This window comes from Salmo trutta, chromosome 36, assembly GCF_901001165.1.
Source record: "Salmo trutta chromosome 36, fSalTru1.1, whole genome shotgun sequence".
NCBI lineage: Eukaryota > Metazoa > Chordata > Actinopteri > Salmoniformes > Salmonidae > Salmo > Salmo trutta.
This window is the reverse complement of record NC_042992.1, coordinates 10,486,344-10,511,120: the sequence shown is the minus strand read 5'-3', so window position 1 is coordinate 10,511,120 and position 24,777 is coordinate 10,486,344. Positions and strand designations below refer to the sequence as shown.

Here is a 24,777-nt window from a genome sequence, read left to right as displayed (position 1 = left end):
ATCACCCTTTGCGCTGCCATTTCACAGCATGGGGTTCTCCTCCGTCATGCCAAAATGGGCCCTTACAACACACCTCACATTCTCGCATTTTTGGACCGATTGCACCACATCGTCACAGCAGGTAATGAAATGCACCAGATGCAATACACTGTCACCTGGGACAATGTGTCATTCCACCGCTCTGCTTTGGTCCAGAAGTGGTTTCAACACCATCCACAGTTGACAGTACTATACCTTCCACCATACTCTCCGTTTCTAAACCCTATGGAAGAGTTTCTCTCTGCATGGCGGTGGAAGGTTTACGATCTCCAGCCCAGGCTCAGGTACCCCTCATTCAGGCCATGGAGGACGCCTGTGACCAAGTCCACGCCGCAGCTGTGCAAGGATGGATTCCACATTCAAGACGGTTCTTCCCGCGTTGTCTTGCTAATGAGGATATTGCTTGTGATGTTGATGAAATTCTCTGGCCAGATCCAGCTAGGCGAAGAGATAATGTATAGTATGTTCACTGTAGTATTTTCTGTACAATATTGTCAGTTTTTTTCAGATTATTTTTTATGTTTGTTGTTATTTACTGTAATTGTAACCTGTACTGGATACAGTATTTTCTGTTTGTCTGTTTGCTGAGCTAACAGTGTTATGTACACTACTGTAGTAGCATGAAAACTGGGACATGTTTTGTTGTGATTCTCCATGTTGACATGTTGACTGATTTGGGTACATGGAGAGAAATAAATGATATTTTCCTCAGTCTGCAGCATTGGTCTTGTGTAGTGTTTGTATAGTTGCACTTTCTCTGTGTACTTCATTTACAGTACTCTAATCACTGACAATTAGACTTGCTAAAAGTGTTTTAGGTTAGCAACAGCAGTGTGTAACTGGTTCAAAAAGATTGAAGTCATATGAAATGTGTTTTGTATGGTAACAAAATATTGTTCTTATGAAGTCGTGTAGAGTTTTGACAAGTGTTCCATTTTGCAAATGATCTGAAGAGTTGTGCTACTTTGGTGTAGGGTTGTGCTAATTGTGTGTAGTGTTTTGACAAACCGGGCCCTGTTTTCAAAATTGTGCTTAAACAATTGAAAAAAACGAACGTACTAATGTAAAGTAATTTACAGTAGGCCTGAAGTATTAATGTAAAGTAACTTACAGTAGGCCTGAAGTATTAATGCAATGTAACTTACAGTAGGCCTGAAGTATTAATGCAATGTAACTTACAGTAGGCCTAATTGTCAAACGTAACAACAGGTTATTGCAGAGATTCACTATACCTTATAACCACCAAACTACCTTTGAATGTTGTGTAACACCAACTGCTATCTAAGGATACAGGATATAAACTTCCTTTAACATCATGCTGACCTGTAGCCTGTCTGTGAGACATCTATCTGAGGATACATAATATACTCCCTTTAAAACCTGTTGGGCTAGGGGGCAGTATTTTCACGGCCGGATAAAAAATGTACCCGATTTAAACTGGTTACGACTCTTGCCCAGAAACGAGAATATGCATATAATTAGTAGATTTGGATAGAAAATACTCTAAAGTTTCTAAAACTGATTGAATGGTGTCTGTGAGTATAACAGAACTCATATGGCAGGCCAAAACCTGAGAAGATTCCATGCAGGAAGTGCCCTATCTGACAATTTGTTGTCCTTCTGTTGCATCTCTATCAAAAATACAGCATCTGTGCTGTTACGTGACACTTTCTAAGGCTTCCATTGGCTCTCTAAAGCGGAATGACGTGTCTCTTGGCTCTGGGCAAAGTACAGCAGCAGAGTTTGTAAGTGGCCTGCCTGGGGACAGTGAGACTGAGATGCGCGTTCATGAGACTTCTCAATTTTTTTCTTTCAGTCTTTCAATGAATACAATGTTGTCCGGTTGGAATATTATCACTATTTTATGAGAAAAATAGAAGAAAAATTTATTTTAAACAGCGTTTGACATGCTTCTAAGTACGGTAATGGAATATTTTGACATTTTTTGTCACGAAATGCGCTCGCGCGTTACCCTTCGGATAGTGACCTGAACGCACGAACAAAACGGAGGTATTTGAATATAACTATGGATTATTTGGAATCAAAACAACATTTGTTGTTGAAGTAGAAGTCCTGGGAGTGCATTCTGACGAAGAACAGCAAAGGTAATCCAATTTTTCTAATAGTAATTCTGAGTTTAGGTTGCCCCAAACTTGGTGGGTGTCAAATTAGCTAGCCTGTGATGGCCGAGCTATGTACTCAGAATATTGCAAAATGTGCTTTCGCCGAAAAGCTATTTTAAAATCTGACATAGCGTTTGCATAAAGGAGTTCTGTATCTATAATTCTTAAAATAATTGTTATATTTTTTGTGAACGTTTATCATGAGTAATTTAGTAAATTCACAGGAAGTTGTCGGTGGGTATGCTAGTTCTGAACATCACATGCTAATGTAAAAAGCTGTTTTTTGATATAAATATGAACTTGATTGAACAAAACATGCATGTATTGTATAACATAATGTCCTAGGAGTGTCATCTGATGAAGATCATCAAAGGTTAGTGCTGCATTTAGCTGTGGTTTTGGTTTTTGTGACATATATGCTTGCTTTGAAAATGGCTGTGTGATTATTTTTGGCAGGGTACTCTCCTGACATAATCTAATGTTTTGCTTTCGCTGTAAAGCATTTTTGAAATCGGACAACGTGGTTAGATTAACGAGAGTCTTATCTTTAAAATGGTGTAAAATAGTCATATGTTTGAGAAATTGAAGTTTTAGCATTTTTTAGGTATTTGTATTTCGTGCCACGCGATTCCACTGGCTGTTGACTAGGGTGGGACGCAAACGTCCCACTGGCCCAGAAAGGTTAACATCATGCTGACCTGTAGCCTGTCTGTGAGACATCTATCTGAGGATACATAATAAACTCTCTTTAACATCATGCTGACCTGTAGCCTGTCTGTGAGACATCTATCTGAGGATACATAATAAACTCTCTTTAACTTCATGCTGACCTGTAGCCTGTCTGTGAGACATCTATCTGAGGATACATAATAAACTCTCTTTAACTTCATGCTGACCTGTAGCCTGTCTGTGAGACATCTATCTGAGGATACATAATAAACTCTCTTTAACATCATGCTGACCTGCAGCCTGTCTGTGAGACATCTATCTGAGGATACATAATAAACTCTCTTTAACTTCATGCTGACCTGTAGCCTGTCTGTGAGACATCTATCTGAGGATACATAATAAACTCTCTTTAACTTCATGCTGACCTGTAGCCTGTCTGTGTGACATCTATCTGAGGATACATAATAAACTCTCTTTAACATCATGCTGACCTGTAGCCTGTCTGTGAGACATCTATCTGAGGATACATAATAAACTCTCTTTAACATCATGCTGACCTGTAGCCTGTCTGTGAGACATCTATCTGAGGATACATAATAAACTCCCTTTAACATCATGCTGACCTGTAGCCTGTCTGTGAGACATCTATCTGAGGATACATAATAAACTCTCTTTAACATCATGCTGACCTGTAGCCTGTCTGTGAGACATCTATCTGAGGATACATAATAAACTCCCTTTAACATCATGCTGACCTGTAGCCTGTCTGTGAGACATCTATCTGAGGATACATAATAAACTCCCTTTAAACATCATGCTGACCTGCAGCCTGTCTGTGAGACATCTGAGGATACATAATATACTCCCTTTAACTTCATGCTGACCTGTAGCCTGTCTGTGAGACATCTGAGGATACATAATATACTCCCTTTAACTTCATGCTGACCTGTAGCCTGTCTGTGAGACATCTATCTGAGGATACATAATAAACTCTCTTAAACATCATGCTGACCTGCAGCTTGTCTGTGTGACATCTATCTGAGGATACATAATATACTCCCTTTAACTTCATGCTGACCTGTAGCCTGTCTGTGAGACATCTATCTGAGGATACATAATAAACTCTCTTTAACATCATGCTGACCTGTAGCCTGTCTGTGAGACATCTATCTGAGGATACATAATAAACTCTCTTTAACATCATGCTGACCTGTAGCCTGTCTGTGAGACATCTATCTGAGGATACATAATAAACTCCCTTTAACATCATGCTGACCTGTAGCCTGTCTGTGAGACATCTATCTGAGGATACATAATAAACTCTCTTTAACATCATGCTGACCTGTAGCCTGTCTGTGTGACATCTATCTGAGGATACATAATAAACTCCCTTTAAACATCATGCTGACCTGTACCTGTGTCTGTGAGTGTTAGCGGTGCTGTGTTGATGGAGCCAGAGATGTGTTGACTTACAGTACTGTAACCATGGCGATCTAGCTGGGCTATCTGCTGTAACACAGGATGAGGTGAAGTGCTCCCACCTTGTGGCGAGAATAAGAATCTCATCACTGAATGTTTTATAGCCAAACTCAACCACTTGATGGCAGCATTGAGTCGTATTAGATGACAGGGCAGTACCCTTATTATAGGTTAGTGGGCTGTACCTTTATTTACACTGACTACAACACATTAGGAACACCTTCCTAATATTGAGTTGCACCCCCCTTTTCCCTCAGAACAGCCTCAATTCGTTGAGGCATGGACTCTACAAGGTGTCAAAAGAGTTCCACAGGGATGCTGGCTCATGTTGACTCCAATGCTTCCCACTGTTGTGTCAAGTTGGCTGGATGCCCTTTGGGTGGTGGACCATTCTTGATATATACAGGAAACTGTTGAGCGTGAAAAACCCAGCAGCATTGCAGTTCTTGACACACTCAAACCGGTGCGCCTGGCACCTACTACCGTACCCCGTTCAAAGGCATTTAAATATTGTCTTGCCCATTTACTCTCTTAATGGCACACACACACAATCCAAGTCTCAATTGTCTCAAGGCTTCAAAATTCTTCCTTAACCCGTCTCCTCCCCTTCATCTACACTGATTGAAGTGAATTTAACAAGTGACATCAATAAGAGACCATAGCTTTCACCTGGATTCAACTTGTCAGTCCATGTCATGGAAAGAAAACCTGAGTGTTTTGTACATTCAGTGTATAGGTTGATGGGCTGTACAAAAAAGACAGTGATCTATAATGATGCAGCATCTCTAAGTGTATTAGGTTAGACTGTCTATGATAAACTTGTCTTTTATCATTTACAGACCACACAACAGTAGTAGGCCTGATTACCAACAATGACGAGACAGCCTACAGGGAGGAGGTGAGGACCCTGGGAGTGTGGTGCCAGGAAAATAACCTCTCACTCAACGTCAACAAAACAAAGGAGATGATCGTGGACTTCAGGAAACAGCAGAGGGAGCACCCCCCATCCACATCGACGGGACAGTAGTGGAGAGGGTGGAAATCTTAAAGTTCCTCAGCGTACACATCACCGACAAACTGAAATGGTCCAACCACACAGACAGTGTGGTGAAGAAGGCGCAACAGCACCTCTTCAACCTCAGGAGCCTGAAGAAATTTGGCTTGTCAACTAAGACCCTCACAAACTTTCAAGGATGCAGAATTGAGAGCATCCTGTCGGCTGTATCACTGCCTGGTACGGCAACTGCACCACCCGCAACCGCAGGGCTCTCCAGAGGGTAGTGAGGTCTGCCCAATGCATCACTGGTAGCAAACTACCTGCCCTCCAGGACACCTGCACCACCCGATGTCACAGGAAGGCCAAAAATATCATCAAGGACAACAACCACCCGAGCCACTGCCTGTTCACCCTGCTGTCATCTAGAAGGAGAGGTCAGTACAGGTGCATCAAAGCTGAGAACGAGAGACTGAAAAGACTGAAGAGACTGAAAAACAGCTTCTATCTCAAGACTGTTAAACAACCATCACTAGAAAATAGAGGCTGGCCACTTTAATAATGGAACACTAGTCACTTTAATTAGGGAACACTAGCCACTTTAATAAGGGAACACTATTCACTTTAATGATGGAACACTAGTCACTTTAATAATGGAACACTAGTCACTTTAATAATGGAACACTAGTCACTTTAATGATGGAACACTAGTCACTTTAATAATGGAACACTAGCCACTTTAATAAGGGAACACTATTCACTTTAATGATGGAACACTAGTCACTTTAATAATGGAACACTAGTCACTTTAATAATGGAACACTAGTCACTTTAATAATGGAACACTAGTCACTTTAATAATGGAACACTAGTCACTTTAATATTGGAACACTAGTCACTTTAATAATGGAACACTAGTCACTTTAATAATGGAACACTAGTCACTTTAATGATGGAACACTAGTCACTTTAATAATGGAACACTAGTCACTTTAATAATGGAACACTAGTCACTTTAATAAGGGAACACTATTCACTTTAATAAGGGAACACTAGTCACTTTAATAATGGAACACTAGTCACTTTAATAATGGAACACTAGTCACTTTAATAATGGAACACTAGTCACTTTAATAATGGAACACTAGTCACTTTAATATTGGAACACTAGTCACTTTAATAATGGAACACTAGTCACTTTAATAATGGAACACTAGTCACTTTAATATTGGAACACTAGTCACTTTAATAATGGAACACTAGTCACTTTAATAATGGAACACTAGTCACTTTAATAATGGAACACTAGTCACTTTAATATTGGAACACTAGTCACTTTAATAATGGAACACTAGTCACTTTAATATTGGAACACTAGTCACTTTAATAATGGAACACTAGTCACTTTAATAATGGAACACTAGTCACTTTAATAATGGAACACTAGTCACTTTAATATTGGAACACTAGTCACTTTAATAATGGAACACTAGTCACTTTAATAATGGAACACTAGTCACTTTAATATTGGAACACTAGTCACTTTAATAATGGAACACTAGTCACTTTAATAATGGAACACTAGTCACTTTAATATTGGAACACTAGTCACTTTAATAATGGAACACTAGTCACTTTAATATTGGAACACTAGTCACTTTAATAATGGAACACTAGTCACTTTAATAATGGAACACTAGTCACTTTAATATTGGAACACTAGTCACTTTAATAATGGAACACTAGTCACTTTAATATTGGAACACTAGTCACTTTAATAATGGAACACTAGTCACTTTAATAATGGAACACTAGTCACTTTAATAATGGAACACTAGTCACTTTAATATTGGAACACTAGTCACTTTAATAATGGAACACTAGTCACTTTAATAATGGAACACTAGTCACTTTAATATTGGAACACTAGTCACTTTAATAATGGAACACTAGTCACTTTAATAATGGAACACTAGTCACTTTAATATTGGAACACTAGTCACTTTAATAATGGAACACTAGTCACTTTAATATTGGAACACTAGTCACTTTAATAATGGAACACTAGTCAATTTAATAATGTTTACATACTGCTTTACTCATCTCATATGTACATACTGTATTATATTCTACTGTATTTCAGTCTATGCGGCTCCGACATTGCTTGTCCAAATATTTATATATTCTTAATATCATTATTTTACTTTAGGTTTGTGTGTATTGTGTGTATTGTGTGTATTGTTAGATATTACTGCACTGTTGGAGCTACAAACACAAGCATTTCGCTACTCCCGCAATAACATCTGCTGAACATGTGTATGTGACCAATAACATCTGCTGAACATGTGTATGTGACCAATACAAGTAGGGGTGTGGATCAGAAAACCATCATTTGTCTCATGCAGCGCGACACATCTCCTTCGCATAGAGTTTATCAGGCTGTTGGTTGTGGCCTGTGGAATGTTGTCCCATTCCTCTTCAATGGCTGTGCGATGTTGCTGAATATTGGCGGCAACTGGAACACGCTGTCGTACACGTCGATCCAGAGCATCCCAAACAGGCTCAATGCGTGACATGTCTGGTGAGTATGCAGACCATGGAAGAACTTGTACATGTTCATCTTCCAGGAATTGTGTACAGAATTGTGTTATCATGCTGAAACATGAGGTGATGGTGGTGGATGAATGTCACCACAACGGGCCTCAGGATCTCATCACGGTATCCCTGTGAATTCAAATTGCCATTGCTAAATGCAGTTGTGTTCGTTGTCCGTAGCTTATGCCTGCCCATACCATAACCCCACCGCCACCAAGGGGCACTCTGTTCACAACGTTGACATCAGCAAACCGCTTGCCCACACGACGCCATACACATGGCCTGCAGTTGAGGCCGGTTGGACGTACTACAAAATTCTCTAAAACAACATTGGAGGTGGCTTATGGTAGAGAAATTAACAATTGGCATGCTGCAGTCAGCATGCCAATTGCACCCTCCCTCGAAACTTGAGACATCTGTGGCATAGGTGTTGTGTGACAAAACCTCACATTTTAGAGTGGCCTTTTATTGTCCCCAGCACGAGGTGTACATGTGTAATGATCATGCTGTTTAATCAGCTTCTTGATATGCCATACCGGTCAGGTGGATGGATTATTTTGGCAAAGGAGAAATGCTCACTAACAGGGATATAAACAAATTTGTGCACAACATTTGAGAGAAATAAGCTTTTTGTGCATAGGGAACATTTCTGGGATCTTTTATTTCAGCTCATGAAACATGGTACAAACACATGTTGCATTTATATTTTTGGTCAGTGTATCATGACTGTAGGTTATAGTGAACCATAGCTGTTCTTTCCCCATGTAAACACAGCATAGATAAGGACTGAGTAATAGCTGTTCTTTCCCCATGTAAACACAGCATCGATAAGGACTGAGTAATAGCTGTTCTTTCCCCATGTAAACACAGCATCGATAAGGACTGAGTAATAGCTGTTCTTTCCCCATGTAAACACAGCATCGATAAGGACTGAGTAATAGCTGTTCTTTCCCCATGTAAACACAGCATCGATAAGGACTGAGTAATAGCTGTTCTTTCCCCATGTAAACACAGCATCGATAAGGACTGAGTAATAGCTGTTCTTTCCCCATGTAAACACAGCATAGATAAGGACTGAGTAATAGCTGTTCTTTCCCCATGTAAACACAGCATCGATAAGGACTGAGTAATAGCTGTTCTTTCCCCATGTAAACACAGCATCGATAAGGACTGAGTAATAGCTGTTCTTTCCCCATGTAAACACAGCATCGATAAGGACTGAGTAATAGCTGTTCTTTCCCCATGTAAACACAGCATCGATAAGGACTGAGTAATCAGAAATGGGTAAAGAATAGAACGTGAAGTGATTAAAAATAATCAGAAATAAATTAACCACAGATCAAGTTTAAGCATTTTATTTGAATATGTATTATAGAGGAACAGTAGTACAATTGAAACAGAAAAAGGAGAATGTAATTCATTTTTGAAAACCTTGGAGAAAAACAAAAATGTAAAAAGAGTAACCTGTGTTTTGTGTTCAGGGTTGAGCCCAGGAAAGGCCCATTGGTTTTGCATCGCTGTAGTTTGAAAAGAGAGTTGAAAAATACACAATTTAAAACATCTTTAAAAAAATACAGCCGAAAAAAGAAAAAAAAAACACTGTTTCTGTAGTAGTGTTTTACTTGATTTGTCCATTACAGTACAGCATAATAAAATCTAAAACAAGTCATCTTGAGATCATCCGTTGTACAGTAAAAGAGAAACAGGATAGTTCGATGGACGAGCACAGGTGTGAACAGATAGAGTGGAAGGTTAGGGACGTGTTCATTAGGGCACACCGTAACAACACATTTTACCATGGAAAACTAAAAACAGGTTTTTTATTGGACAAGTACAGTGCCTTCTGAAGGCAACCCAGTATGACACAACACAAGGCCAAGATTTTAAACAAGCCAACTGCAGCTGAGCGTGTTCCATTAAGTAAAATAAACTAGCTAAATCTTTTTTTTTTCATATATAAAATCCCTCCCAGTGATTTGAAGGTAAATCATATTTTACGAACATGAATGAGGATTTCTCTATAGGAGCTTTCTTTAAAATACATTTGCATTTGGAGTACAGGGAGGTCAAACATTTCTGTATAATTATAGCACTTCAATATATCCACTGCATTTGGACAAACTGCTGTTCCTAGGTTTTAACCTGCAAACAATACATATTTCTTATCAAATATGTGCTTAATTAAATAAAAGAAAAAAGGAAAAGAAAATACATTATAAAAGGACAAATAAAACTATATATGCATTTAAGGTAAAGTGAATGATTTTTTTTTTTTATCTGACAATTACATACACAAGCAGATCTCTACATACTGTAGAGATTACCTGGCTATCTCAACAATAATTAATAAACAATTTGGTTGGACAAATAGATAGAAATTAACAGTCTTGATTGCATTTCGGAGCCAATATAATAATATTAAATAACAAAACATATAAGAAAAAGAAAATAGTTCCATTCAGACCCACTTTGGGGAAGCAAGAAAAGACATTGAAAAACAAAATGATTTTCATGAACGCAAAATAGTAGTAAGTGCATGTCTATTACGCATCATAGATCTTTAGTTTATATCGAACAAAGTGTTTTCCTACCTGGCAGACAAAATAAAAACACTTCTATCAAATTAAATAAACTGATTGTAAAAATTATAACTTTTCAAAATGGAGTTTCTCTTTCAGACTTCATATATCTGCACTCTTTAAAATACTACCTTACACCCAACATTCAAGTGATTCAAAGTATATATATATAGAGAGCTATAATATATCATTACCTGATATAAACCACGTATATATATATATATAAGGTATATTTTTAACTTAGGTCCCTACATGTTTACAAGTACTGCCGGTAGTTCTACAAAATGGTATGTGAGCGTGTGTGTGTTCATTAAATACAAAAAGACAATGGCAAAGCATACCTGATAGGCGCCGTAGCACAACAGTGTTCTATAGAGAGCTGATTAATATATATATTTATAACTGAGTCATTTCAGGCTTTATGATTATAAACATCATATACAGCTGTAGGTCCAGTATTTCGCGACATAAACATTACAGCACCAAACATTTCCGTCATTTGGCAAAATTCAAGCTTTAAGTGAATGTCAAAATGCTTTATAAAGTGTTACTGTGTGGTGCTGTGATTTGTATAAAGCTAATAACATTTCCTCTTGTACTTTCGCTTCTTTTCTTTCTAAATCTTTTTCTATTTTTCTCTTCTTGACTTTTTTTTTTTCTCTCAGTAGTTTTTTGTTTCCTGGTAAATCTTGGTGTGCTTTCTGCTTGGCACAATAGCACAGCCCACTTAACTTAAACTCATAAATATGGCTGTGATAAAATGGTCACAAAACAGATTTTTTGGTTCCAAGATTTGTGCAGGGAAAAGATAGAATAGTAATCATAATGTTCAGGTCATCTAAACATCAAAAATCTTCCTGTCGGCAAATAATGCCCTTTCTTTGACATCCTTCCTTCTAAAAACACGCACCGAGCAATATAGTTACAGATTTGACAGAAAGTACAGTCAAAAACTGAAACTGAACCTCATTGATAGCAGTTTACAACAAAACAGGAAAAAAAAGTATATAATTGAATAAGACCATAATAACTTCTTTCATAAATTAAATAATATTTCTTAAGATGATTGGTCTATTGCAACTAAAAACGCTGTACACCAACACCCCCCCCAAAACAAAATCACCATTAACCTGATTTCAATATTTCATTTTTCTCTTTCTCTAGTGAGCACTAGGCCCAGAGTCTGACACATATCTGTACATCTTGGAGTCCCGCTCTACCAAAGCTTCTCTCTTTGTCTCATACACTAAACCGTGTAAGTAACCTCGAGGTTTTGATAGCACTTTGGAGTTGTTGATTGTTTACCAGCTTAATTTAATTTTTTTTAAATCGTTAACTATTTTTTGTTTGTTTTTATCTGAGCTAGTCATCTTCTGGGGCGGCACCAGTGTCGCCCTCCAAGTTGGATTGGTCGTTGTCGTTAGGCTCCTCCCCCTCCTCGGCCATGTCCTCGTCAGGCTCCTCCCCCTCAAAGTCATCACCCTCGCGGACGAACACCTCCAGGGATTCCAGGCCCTCCTGCGTGGCCGGGTGGGATTCAGCACAGTCCATACACACGCCGTAGCGCCGTGAGCCGTGCCGGATCCCCACGCTGGCCGCCAGCATGAAGATCTTCTTGCACACCATGCACTTGTACTTTTTGTCCTTCTTGTGCACCTGTAGGGATGGGGACGAGAGAGATGGACAAGGGTTAATGCTGCGTTCATGTGCTGTCAGAATTATTGGAAACTTGGAACTGAGAAACTCCTGGAAAAACCCTGGAATCATAAATACAAAAGTTGAAAACCATAAATGAAGGCTGAAATATGAATGGGAAACTGACACTTCCCCAATCCAGCTAAAGTCATGGGAGAGACTTCTACAGAGAGGAAGGGTAGGACAGAGTGATGGAGGACCCACAGAAAGAAAGAAAGAAAGATTGAGACTAAGAGAAAGAAAGGAGATTGAGACTAAGAGAAAGAAAGGAGATTGAGACTAAGAGAGAGCGAGAGAGAGAAACACAGAGCGAGAGAGAGAAACACAGAGCGAGAGAGAGAGCGAGAGAGAGAGAGAGAAACACAGGGAGAGCGAGAGAGAGAGAGAGAAACAGAGAGAGAGAGCGAGAAACACACACAGAGAGAGAGAGAGAGAGAGAGAGAGAGAGAGAGGGTGGGAGACATAGTTATGAGGACAGAGTGATGGAGTACCGTGTGTGGTAATGTTTTGAAGAGGGAGGTGGGGGTGCCTCTGTGTGATAATGTTTTGAAGGGGGAGGTGGGGGTGCCTCTGTGTGATAATGTTTTGAAGGGGGAGGTGGGGGTGCCTCTGTGTGATAATGTTTTGAAGGGGGAGGTGGGGGTGCCTCTGTGTGATAATGTTTTGAAGGGGGAGGTGGGGGTGCCTCTGTGTGATAATGTTTTGCCTGGTTTGGGGATTTATCAATTTTTTAAACTCTCAAAATTACAATTATTCATAGAGAAACAACGAAATGGGATGTTCTGAGTCCATGTCAATGCTGAAATGATATCAGAATATCATTTTTTAGGGTGTAATACCCCTTTAATTGAGCCTTTTGCGACAGAGGAATGTGCTGGTCTAGTTTTTATGCTGCATATGTCATGACAGAGTTTGCAAAACAAAAGCCCACCAGATTGATACAAACCACCATGATTTCGCCAGATATGCTTACTGTGCAGTTAACATTTCATTGAGAAGGTTTGGGGGGAATGTCTTTCTGTCTACCCACAAGACAGTTATCATGATCTAAACTGGCTACACAAACTGAATGATAGACTGGTACGCACGTCACACAGACAGACCAGCGATATTGCTGAAAATGTATTGGCAGGTATGTTAGGTTTGGCTAACTAGGGGTGGGATAATGTCGATGTGGATTTGGTAGCAGCCGGGAGCTTAATCATTTTTTATTGAACCTTTATTTAACTCGTCAAGTCAGTTAAGAACAAATTGTTATTTACAAATGATGGCCTACTGCGGCCAAACCTGGAAAACGCTGGCCCAATTGTGCGCCGCCCTATGGGACTCCCAATCACGGCCGGATGTGATTCAGCCTGGATTCGAACCAGGGAATGAACAGTTAGGGTAGGGTCTAACCAGGGAATGAACAGTTAGGGTAGAAGGTAGGGTCTAACCAGGGAATGAACAGTTAGGGTAGGGTCTAACCAGGGAATGAACAGTTAGGGTAGGTTAAGGGTCTAACCAGGGAATGAACAGTTAGGGTAGGGTGTAGGGTCTAACCAGGGAATGAACAGTTAGGGTAGGGTGTAGGGTCTAACCAGGGAATGAACAGTTAGGGTAGGGTCTAACCAGGGAATGAACAGTTAGGGTAGGGTGTAACCAGGGAATGAACAGTTAGGGTAGGGTGTAACCAGGGAATGAACAGTTAGGGTAGGGTGTAGGGTCTAACCAGGGAATTAACAGTTAGGGTAGGGTCTAACCTGGGAATGAACAGTTAGGGTAGGGTGTAACCAGGGAATGAACAGTTAGGGTAGGGTCTAACCAGGGAATGAACGGTTAGGGTAGGGTGTAGGGTCTAACCAGGGAATGAACAGTTAGGGTAGGGTAGGGTCTAACCAGGGAATGAACAGTTAGGGTAGGGTAAGGGTCTAACCAGGGAATGAACAGTTAGGGTAGGGTGTAGGGTCTAACCAGGGAATGAACAGTTAGGGTAGGGTGTAGGGTCTTACAAGGGTCTAACCAGGGAATGAACAGTTAGGGTAGGGTGTAGGGTCTAACCAGGGAATGAACAGTTAGGGTAGGGTGTAGGGTCTAACCAGGGAATGAACAGTTAGGGTAGGGTGTAGGGTCTTACCAGGGAATGAACAGTTAGGGTAGGGTGTAGGGTCTAACCAGGGAATGAACAGTTAGGGTAGGGTGTAGGGTCTTACCAGGGAATGAACAGTTAGGGTAGGGTGTAGGGTCTAACCAGGGAATGAACAGTTAGGGTAGGGTCTAACCAGGGAATGAACAGTTAGGGTAGGGTCTAACCAGGGAATGAACAGTTAGGGTAGAAGGTAGGGTCTAACCAGGGAATGAACAGTTAGGGTAGAAGGTAGGGTCTAACCAGGGAATGAACAGTTAGGGTAGGGTGTAGGGTCTAACCAGGGAATGAACAGTTAGGGTAGGGTGTAGGGTCTAACCAGGGAATGAACAGTTAGGGTAGGGTGTAGGGTCTAACCAGGGAATGAACAGTTAGGGTAGGGTGTAGGGTCTTACCAGGGAATGAACAGTTAGGGTAGAAGGTAGGGTCTAACCAGGGAATGAACAGTTAGGGTAGGGTCTAACCAGGGAATGAACAGTTAGGGTAGGGTGTAGGGTCTAACCAGGGAATGAACAGTTAGGGTAGGGTCTAACCAGGGAATGAACAGTTAGGGTAGGGTGTAGGGTCTAACCAGGGAATGAACAGTTAGGGTAGGGTGTAGGGTCTTACCAGGGAATGAACAGTTAGGGTAGGGTGTAGGGTCTTACCAGGGAATGTCTCTTGACGTGCTCTCTGCGGGTGAACAGCTTGCCACAGATGTCGCAGCTGAAGGAGCGGACGCCGGAGTGAATGATGAGGTGCCTCTTTAGTGTTCTCCGGTGCTTGGCGATGTAGTTACAGTGGGGACACTTGAGCTTATTCAGGGCTATGTTGGACGACTCGCCTGAGAGAAACACACCATGTATCAGGGCACGAGGTTGCTTTCTAAACAGTGGCTCAAACCCACATTGACACAGATAATGGAAGAGCACAATTGGGGGCAGTCATTTGTAGAGCTGCCCCAGTCTCTGGTGGTAGAACCACTTGGTTCTACACTTCCCAATAAAAGAGAGGAGTCCAGGGGTCGTTGGGTGTGGTGGTGGTGGGACGAGGGGTCGTTGGGTGTGGTGGGACGAGGGGTCGTTGGGTGTGGTGGTGGTGGGACGAGGGGTCGTTGGGTGTGGTGGTGGTGGGACGAGGGGGTCGTTGGGTGTGGTGGTGGTGGGACGAGGGGGTCGTTGGGTGTGGTGGTGGTGGGACGAGGGGGTCGTTGGGTGTGGTGGTGGTGGGACGAGGGGGTCGTTGGGTGTGGTGGTGGTGGGACGAGGGGGTCGTTGGGTGTGGTGGTGGTGGGACGAGGGGTCGTTGGGTGTGGTGGTGGTGGGGACGAGGGGGTCGTTGGGTGTGGTGGGACGAGGGGGTCGTTGGGTGTGGGTTGGTGGTGGGACGAGGGGGTCGTTGGGTTGTGGTGGTGGTGGGACGAGGGGGTCGTTGGGTGTGGTGGTGGTGGGACGAGGGGGTCGTTGGGTGTGGTGGTGGTGGGACGAGGGGGTAGTTGGGTGTGGTGGTGGTGGGACGAGGGGGTCGTTGGGTGTGTGGTGGTGGGACGAGGGGGTCGTTGGGTGTGGTGGTGGTGGGACGAGGGGGTCGTTGGGTGTGGTGGTGGTGGGACGAGGGGGTCGTTGGGTGTGGTGGGTGGTGGGACGAGGGGGCGTTGGGTGTGGTGGTGGTGCGAGAGGGGGTCGTTGGGTGTGGTGGTGGTGGGAAGAGGGGGTCGTTGGGTGTGGTGGTGGTGGGACGAGGGGGTCGTTGGGTGTGGTGGTGGTGGGACGAGGGGGTAGTTGGGTGTGGTGGTGGTGGGACGAGGGGGTAGTTGGGTGTGGTGGTGGTGGGACGAGGGGGTCGTGGGTGTGGTGGTGGTGGGAACGAGGGGGTCGTTGGGTGTGGTGGTGGTGGGACGAGGGGGTCGTTTGGGATGTGGGTGGTGGTGGGACGAGGGGGGTGGTGGGTGTGGTGGTGGTGGGACGAGGGGGTCGTTGGGTGTGGTGGTGGTGGGACGAGGGGGGCGTTGGTGTGGTGGTGGTGGGACGAGGGGGTCGTTGGGTGTGGTGGTGGTGGACGAGGGGGTCGTTGGGTGTGGGGTGGGGGGACGAGGGGTCCGTTGGGTGTGGTGGTGGTGGGACGAGGGGGTCGTTGGGTGTGGTGGTGTGGACGAGGGGGTCGTTGGGGTGTGGTGGTGGTGGGACGAGGGGGGCGTTGGGTGGGTGGTGGGGGGACGAGGGGGGTCGTTGGGTGTGGTGGGGTGGGGTTGGGGGTGTGGGACGAGGGGGTCGTTGGGTGTGGTGTGGTGGGACGAGGGGGTCGTTGGGTGTGGTGGTGGTGGGACGAGGGGGTCGTTGGGTGTGGTGGTGGGGGGACGAGGGGGTCGTTGGGTGTGGTGGTGGTGGGACGAGGGGGTCGTTGGGTGTGGTGGTGGTGGAACGAGGGGGTCGTTGGGTGTGGTGGTGGTGGACGAGGGGGTCGTTGGGTGTAGTGTGGTGGGACGAGGGGGTCGTTGGGTGTGGTGGTGGTGGGACGAGGGGGTCGTTGTGTGTGGTGGTGGTGGGACGAGGGGTCTTGGGTGTGGTGGTGGTGGGACGAGGGGGTCGTTGGGTGTGGTGGTGGTGGGACGAGGGGGGTCGTTGGTGTGGTGGTGGTGGGGACGAGGGGGTCGTTGGGTGTGGTGGTGGTGGGACGAGGGGGTCGTTGGGTGTGGTGGTGGTGGGACGGAGGGGCGTTGGGTGTGGTGGTGGTGGGACGAGGGGGCGTTGGGTGTGGTGGTGGTGGGACGAGGGGTCGTTGGGTGTGGTGGTGGTGGGACGAGGGGTCGTTGGGTGTGGTGGTGGTGGGACGAGGGGGTCGTTGGGTGTGGTGGTGGTGGGACGAGGGGGTCGTTGGGTGTGGTGTGGGTGGGACGAGGGGGTCGTTGGGTGTGGTGGTGGTGGGACGAGGGGGTCGTTGGTGGTGCGACGAGGGGGTCGTTGGGTTGTGGTGGTGGTGGACGAGGGGGTCGGTGGGTGTGGTGGTGGTTGGGACGAGGGGTCTTGGGTGTGTGGACAGGGGGTCGTTGGGTGTGGTGGGACGAGGGGGTCGTTGGGTGTGGTGGTGGTGGGACGAGGGGGTCGTTGGGTGTGGTGGTGGTGGACGAGGGGGTCGTTGGGTGTGGTGGTGGTGGGACGAGGGGGTCGTTGGGTGTGGTGGTGGTGGGACGAGGGGGTCGTTGGGTGTGGTGGTGGTGGGACGAGGGGGTCGTTGGGTGTGGTGGTGGTGGGACGAGGGGGTCGTTGGGTGTGGTGGTGGTGGGACGAGGGGGTCGTTGGGTGTGGTGGTGGTGGGACGAGGGGGGTCGTTGGGTGTGGTGGTGGTGGGACGAGGGGGTCGTTGGGTGTGGTGGTGGTGGGACGAGGGGGTCGTTGGGTGTGGTGGTGGTGGGACGAGGGGGTCGTTGGGTTGTGTGGTGGTGGGACGAGGGGGTCGTTGGGTGTGGTGGTGGTGCGACGAGGGGGTCGTTGGGTGTGGTGGTGGTGCGACGAGGGGGTCGTTGGGTGTGGTGGTGGTGCGACGAGGGGGTCGTTGGGTGTGGTGGTGGTGCGACGAGGGGGTCGTTGGGTGTGGTGGTGGTGGGACGAGGGGGTCGTTGGGTGTGGTGGTGGTGGGACGAGGGGGGTCGTTGGGTGTGGTGGTGGTGGGACGAGGGGGTCGTTGGGTGTGGTGGTGGTGGGACGAGGGGGTCGTTGGGTGTGGTGGTGGTGGGACGAGGGGGTCGTTGGGTGTGGTGGTGGTGGGACGAGGGGGGTCGTTGGGTGTGGTGGTGGTGGGACGAGGGGGTCGTTGGGTGTGGTGGTGGTGGGACGAGGGGGTCGTTGGGTGTGGTGGTGGTGGGACGAGGGGGTCGTTGGGTGTGGTGGTGGTGGGACGAGGGGGTCGTTGGGTGTGGTGGTGGTGGGACGAGGGGGTCGTTGGGTGTGGTGGTGGTGGGACGAGGGGGTCGTTGGGTGTGGTGGTGGTGGGACGAGGGGGTCGTTTGGGTGGGTGGTGTGGGACGAGGGGGTCGGTTGGGTGTGGTGGTGGTGGGACGAGGGGTCGTTGGGTGTGGTGTGGTGGTGGGACGAGAGGGGGTAGTTGGGTGTGGTGGTGGTGGGACGAGGGGGTCGTTGGGTGTGGTGGTGGGTGGGACGAGGGGGTCGTTGGGTGTGGTGGTGGTGGGACGAGGGGTCGTTGGGTGTGGTGGTGGTGGGACGAGGGGGTCGTTGGGTGTGGTGGTGGTGGGACGAGGGGTCGTTGGGTGTGGTGGTGGTGGGACGAGGGGTCGTTTGGGTGTGGTGGTGGTGGGACGAGGGGGTCGTTGGTGTGGTGGTGGTGGGACGAGGGGGTCGTTGGGTGTGGTGGTGGTGGGACGAGGGGTCGTTGGGTGTGGTGGTGGTGGGACGAGGGGTCGTGGGTGTGGTGTGGTGGGACGAGGGGTCGTTGGGGGGGGGGGTGGTGGGACGAGGGGTCGTTGGGTGTGGTGGTGGGACGAGGGGGTCGTTGGTGTTGTGGTGGTGGGACGAGGGGGTCGTTGGGTGTGGTGGTGGTGGGACGAGGGGGGTCGTTGGGTGTGGTGGTGGTGGGAGGGGGGGTCGTTGGGTGTGGTGGTGGTGGGACGAGGGGGTCGTTGGGTGTGGTGGTGGGGACGAGGGGGTCGTTGGGTGGTTGGTTGGTGGGACGAGGGTCGTTGGGGTGGTGGTGTGGGACGAGGGGTCGTTGGGTGTGTGGTGGGACGAGGGGGTCGTTGTTGGTGGGACGAGGGGGTCGTTGGTGGGTGTGTGGCCGGGGGTCGTGGTGTGGTGGTGGGACGAGGGGGTCGTTGGGTGTGGTGTGGGACGGGGGGGGTCGTTGGGTGTGGTGGGTGGGACGAGGGGGTCGTTGGGTGTGGTGGTGGGACGAGGGGTCGTTGGGTGTGGTGGTGGGACGAGGGGTCGTTGGGTGTGGTGGTGGTGGACGAGGGGGTCGTTGGGTGTGGTGGTGGTGGGACGAGGGGGTCGTTGGTGTGGTGGTGGTGGGACGAGGGGGTCGTTGGGTGTGGTGGTGGTGGGACGAGGGGGTCGTTGGGTGTGGTGGTGGGGGGACGAGGGGGTCGTTGGGTGTGGTGGTGGTGGGACGAGGGGGTAGTTGGGTGTGGTGGTGGGGACGAGGGGGGTCGTGGGGTGTGGTGGTGGTGGGACGAGGGGGTCGTTGGGTGTGGGGGTGGTGGGACGAGGGGGTCGTTGGGTGTGGTGGTGGTGGGACGAGGGGGTCGTTGGGTGTGGTGGTGGTGGGACGAGGGGGTCGTTGGGTGTGGTGGTGGTGGGACGAGGGGGGTCGTTGGGTGTGGTGGTGGTGGGACGAGGGGGTCGTTGGGTGTGGTGGTGGTGGGACGAGGGGGTCGTTGGGTGTGTGGTGGTGGGACGAGGGGGTCGTTGGGTGTGGTGGTGGTGGGACGAGGGGGTCGTTGGGTGTGGTGGTGGTGGGACGAGGGGGTCGTTGGTGTGGTGGTGGTGGGACGAGGGGGGTCGTTGGGTGTGGTGGTGGTGGGACGAGTGGGGTCGTTGGGTGTGGTGGTGGTGGGACGAGGGGGTCGTTGGGTGTGGTGGTGGTGGGACGAGGGGGTCGTTGGGTGTGGTGGTGGTGGGACAGGGGGTCGTTGGGTGTGGTGGTGGTGGGACGAGGGGGGTCGTTGGGTGTGGTGGTGGTGGGACGAGGGGGTCGTTGGGTGTGGTGGTGGTGGGACGAGGGGGTCGTTGGGTGTGGTGGTGGTGGGACGAGGGGGTCGTTGGGTGTGGTGGTGGTGGGACGAGGGGGTCGTTTGCGGTGTGGTGGTGGTGGGACGAGGGGGTCGTTGGGTGTGGTGGTGGTGGGACGAGGGGGTCGTTGGGTGTGGTGGTGGTGGGACGAGGGGGTCGTTGGGTGTGGTGGTGGTGGGACGAGGGGGTCGTTGGGTGTGGTGGTGGTGGGACGAGGGGGTCGTTGGTGTGGTGGTGTGTGGGAACGAGGGGGTCGTTGGGTGTGGTGGTGGTGGGACGAGGGGGTCGTTGGGTGTGGTGGTGGTGGGACGAGGGGTCGTGGGTGGTGGTGGTGGGACGAGGGGGGCGGTGGGTGTGGTGGTGGTGGGACGAGGGGGTCTGTTGGGTGTGGTGGTGGTGGGACGAGGGGGGTCGTTGGGTGTTGTGGTGGTGGGACGAGGGGTCGTTGGGTGTGGTGGTGGGGGACGAGGGGGTCGTTGGGTGTGGTGGTGGTGTGACGAGGGGTCGTTGGTGTGGTGGTGGTGGGACGAGGGGTTCGTTGGTGTGGTGGTGGTGGGACAGGGGGTCGTTGGGTGTGGTGGTGGTGGGACGAGGGGGTCGTTGGGTGTGGTGGTGGTGGGACGAGGGGGCGTTTGGGTGTGGTGGTGGTGGGACGAGGGGGTCGTTGGGTGTGGTGGTGGTGGGACGAGGGGTCGTGGGTGTGGTGGTGGTGGGACGAGGGGTCGTTGGGTGGGGTGGTGGTGGGACGAGGGGTTCGTTGGTGGGGTGGTTGGGTGGTTGGGACGAGGGGGGTCGTTGGGTGTGGTGGTGGTGGGACGAGGGGTCGTTGGTGTGTGGTGGGACGAGGGGTCGTTGGGTGTGGTTGGGACGAGGGGGTCGTTGGTGTGGTGGTGGTGGGACGAGGGGTCGTTGGGTGTGGTGGTGGTGGGACGAGGGGGTCGTTGGGTGTGGTGGTGGTGGGACGAGGGGGGTCCGTTGGGTGTGGTGGTGGTGGGACGAGGGGGTCGTTGGGTGTGGTGGTGGTGGGACGAGGGGGTCGTTGGGTGTGGTGGTGGTGGGCACGAGGGGGTCGTTGGGTGTGGTGGTGGTGGGACGAGGGGGTCGTTGGGTGTGGTGGTGGTGGGACGAGGGGGTCGTTGGGTGTGGTGGTGGTGGGACGAGGGGGTCGTTGGGTTGTGGTGGTGGTGGGACGAGGGGGTCGTTGGGGTGGTGGTGCGACGAGGGGTCGTTGGGTGTGGTGGTGGGACGAGGGGTCGTTGGGTGTGGTGGTGGTGCGACGAGGGGGTCGTGGGTGTGGTGGTGGTGGGACGAGGGGGTCGTTGGGTGTGGTGGTGGTGGGACGAGGGGTCGTTGGGTGTGGGTGGTGGGACGAGGGGTGTTGGGTGTGGTGTGGTGGTGGTGGGACGAGGGGGAGTTGGGTGTGGTGGTGGTGGGAAGAGGGGGTCGTTGGGTGTGTGGTGGTGGGGACGAGGGGTCGTTGGGTGTGGTGGGTGGTGGGACGGGGGGGTCGTTGGGTGTGGTGGTGGTGGGACGAGGGGGTCGTTGGTGTGGTGGTGGTGGGACGAGGGGGTCGTGGGTGTGGTGGGTGGTGGACGAGGGGGTTGGTAGTTGGGTGTGGTGGTGGTGGACGAGGGGGTGGTTGGGTGTGGTGGTGGTGGGACGAGGGGGTCGTTGGTTGTGGTGGGGTGGTGGGACGAGGGGGTCGTTGGGTGTGGTGGTGGTGGGACGAGGGGGTCGTTGGGTTGTGGTGGTGGTGGGACGAGGGGGGTCGTTGGGTGTGGTGGTGGGTGGGACGAGGGGGGTCGTGGGTGTGGTGGTGGTGGGACGAGGGGGTCGTTGGTGTGTGGTGGTGGTGGAAGAGGGGGTCGTGTGGGTGTGGTGGTGGTGGGAACGAGGGGGTCGTTGGGTGTGTGGTGTGGGACGAGGGGGTCGTTGGGTGTGGTGGTGGTGGGACCGAGGGGGTCGTGGGTGTGGTGGTGGTTGGGACGAGGGGGTCGGTGGGACGAGGGGGGTCGTTGGTGTGGTGGGGTGGGACGAGGGGGTCGTGGGTGTGGTGGTGGTGGGACGAGGGGGTCGTTGGGTGTGTGGTGGTGGGACGAGGGGGCCGTGGGTGTGGTGGTGGTGGGACAGGGGGGTAGTTGGGTGTGTGGTGGTGGGACGAGGGGGTCGTTGGGTGGGTGGTGGTGGGACGGGGGGGTGGTTGGGTGTGGTGGGGTGGGGACGGGGGGTCGTTGGGTGTGGTGGTGGTGGGACGAGGGGGTCGTTGGGTGTGGTGGTGGTGGGACGAGGGGTCGTTGGGTGTGGTGGTGGTGGGACGAGGGGGTCGTTGGGTGTGGTGGTGGTGGGACGAGGGGTCGTTGGTGTGGTGTGTGGTGGGGACGAGGGGTCGTTGGGGTGTGGTGGTGGTGGACGAGGGGTCGTTGGGTGTGGTGGTGGTGGGAGGTGTTGGTGTTGTGGTGTTGGTTGGGAACGAGGGGTCGTTGGGTGTGGTGTGGTGGGACGAGGGCGTCGTGGTGTGGTGGTGGTGGGACGAGGGGTCGTTGGGTGTGGTGGTGGTGGGACGAGGGGTCGTTGGGTGTGGTGGTGGTGGGACGAGGGGTCGTTGGGTGTGGTGGTGGTGGGACGAGGGGTCGTTGGGTGTGGTGGTGGTGGGACGAGGGGTCGTTGGGTTTGGTGGTGGGACGAGGGGTCGTTGGGTGTGGTGGTGGGACGAGGGGGTCGTTGGGTGTGGTGGTGGGACGAGGGGGTCGTTGGGTGTGGTGGTGGGACGAGGGGGTCGTTGGGTGTGGTGGTGGGACGAGGGGTCGTTGGGTGTGGTGGTGGGACGAGGGGTCGTTGGGTGTGGTGGTGGGACGAGGGGTCGTTGGGTGTGGTGGTGGGACGAGGGGTCGTTGGGTGTGGTGGTGGGACGAGGGGTCGTTGGGTGTGGTGGTGGGACGAGGGGGTCGTTGGGTGTGGTGGTGGGACGAGGGGTCGTTGGGTGTGGTGGTGGGACGAGGGGTCGTTGGGTGTGGTGGTGGGACGAGGGGTCGTTGGGTGTGGTGGTGGGACGAGGGGTCGTTGGGTGTGGTGGTGGTGGGACGAGGGGTCGTTGGGTGTGGTGGTGGTGGGACGAGGGGGTCGTTGGGTGTGGTGGTGGTGGGACGAGGGGGTCGTTGGGTGTGGTGGTGGTGGGACGAGGGGTCGTTGGGTGTGGTGGTGGGACGAGGGGTCGTTGGGTGTGGTGGTGGGACGAGGGGGTCGTTGGGTGTGGTGGTGGGATGAGGGGTCGTTGGGTGTGGTGGTGGGATGAGGGGGTCGTTGGGTGTGGTGGTGGTGGGATGAGGGTTCGTTGGGTGTGGTGGTGGGATGAGGGGGTCGTTGGGTGTGGTGGTGGGATGAGGGGTCGTTGGGTGTGGTGGTGGGATGAGGGGTCGTTGGGTGTGGTGGTGGGATGAGGGGGTCGTTGGGTGTGGTGGTGGGATGAGGGGGTCGTTGGGTGTGGTGGTGGGATGAGGGGTCGTTGGGTGTGGTGGTGGGATGAGGGGGTCGTTGGGTGTGGTGGTGGTGGGATGAGGGGTCGTTGGGTGTGGTGGTGGTGGGATGAGGGGTCGTTGGGTGTGGTGGTGGGATGAGGGGTTGTGTATGTTTGAATCCTCAGTGAAAGGATATCCTGTTTACTATGATGTTTATGGGAAGGAAAAACACTCCGAAACGGTTAAATACTAAACTGTCGTGTTGTCATGGCTACGCTACTGCCTAGGGAGTCACAAAATAAGTATCATTTGATTTCTCTACCAAAAACTACTTTTACCATTAACACACTGATCTAAAATATTCTACATGTAGTTAGGAAAGAATGTCTCAGAAAATGCTGTACCTCAGCTGCTATTAACAGAAGATCAACACAGGCTAAAGTCTTCAAATAGTACAGCCTCCATAACCAATTTACACAATTGAGAAGAAAGATGTTTGACAAATCTAGTATGTGAGAAATGTGTAGTGACGTCGTAACACCGTCCTAACCACCTAAGGGACAACTGTAGATGTGACTGTAGTCAAACTATTGATTTGGCTGGTTAGGTTCACGTCACAGACAGCTGAATGATGGGGTCCTGCCTTTGTCTTTGTTTGAGCCAAGACGCCCTAAACAAAAGCGTTGTCAAGCAGGCCAGGTTGCCAGGGGGGCTGAGGAAAAGCAGGTCACCTGTGTGCTGTGTTCAACTGGCTAACGTGCTATTCACACCACCATCTTGGGGGATATCTGCGTTAGTCATTTATCTCCTATCCAGAACAACCTACAATACCGGAAGTATTCACATCTTTGATCATCATCATATTAACCAACCACTGAATTAGGTTCATGACATAAGGTGTGAAAACAAATCTGTCATAAGAATGTGTTTAGTAATATCGAATCAGGAAGTCTGAACATATATCTGACACTGGGCCATCTACTATATGGTATAATTACAGGAGAGCACAACCCTTACCATTCTCCCAGGACTCCCCTTGCTCGGACTCTTGTAGGAGGCCGTATTGGAACTGATTGGCCAGTTCTGTGAGAGGAGGAGAGGAGGAACAAAGACATGATTAGAGGGTCTGAAAGCTTTGGGTGGGGGGAGACAGAGGGACACTACCTTACGTACACAAACACCAGGCCCCACCTAGCCCAGGGTCTTGTTCAGCTGGGCACACCTGTAGTACAACGGTTTAAAACTAAGTCAGAACAAAAATGTGAGTTTCTTATTTGAAAAGTCGTTGAGGTAGACACTCCCTG

At 49.9% G+C, this 24,777-nt stretch overlaps 1 protein-coding gene across 1 annotated transcript in view; it reads right to left on the bottom strand.

The window, feature by feature from the left end:
- Positions 1-9,240: 9,240 nt before the first annotated feature.
- The window catches only part of LOC115175380 (zinc finger and BTB domain-containing protein 10), a 30,550-nt gene continuing 15,013 nt past the window's right edge, over positions 9,241-24,777 (bottom strand). Inside the window, exons 3-5 of the mRNA XM_029734614.1 lie at positions 24,491-24,556; positions 14,946-15,121; positions 9,241-12,134 (exon numbers count right to left, since the gene is read on the bottom strand). Coding sequence (XP_029590474.1) covers positions 11,841-12,134; positions 14,946-15,121; positions 24,491-24,556 — 536 coding nt within the window. The 3' untranslated portion in view covers positions 9,241-11,840. The remainder of the gene's footprint in view (positions 12,135-14,945; positions 15,122-24,490; positions 24,557-24,777) is intronic.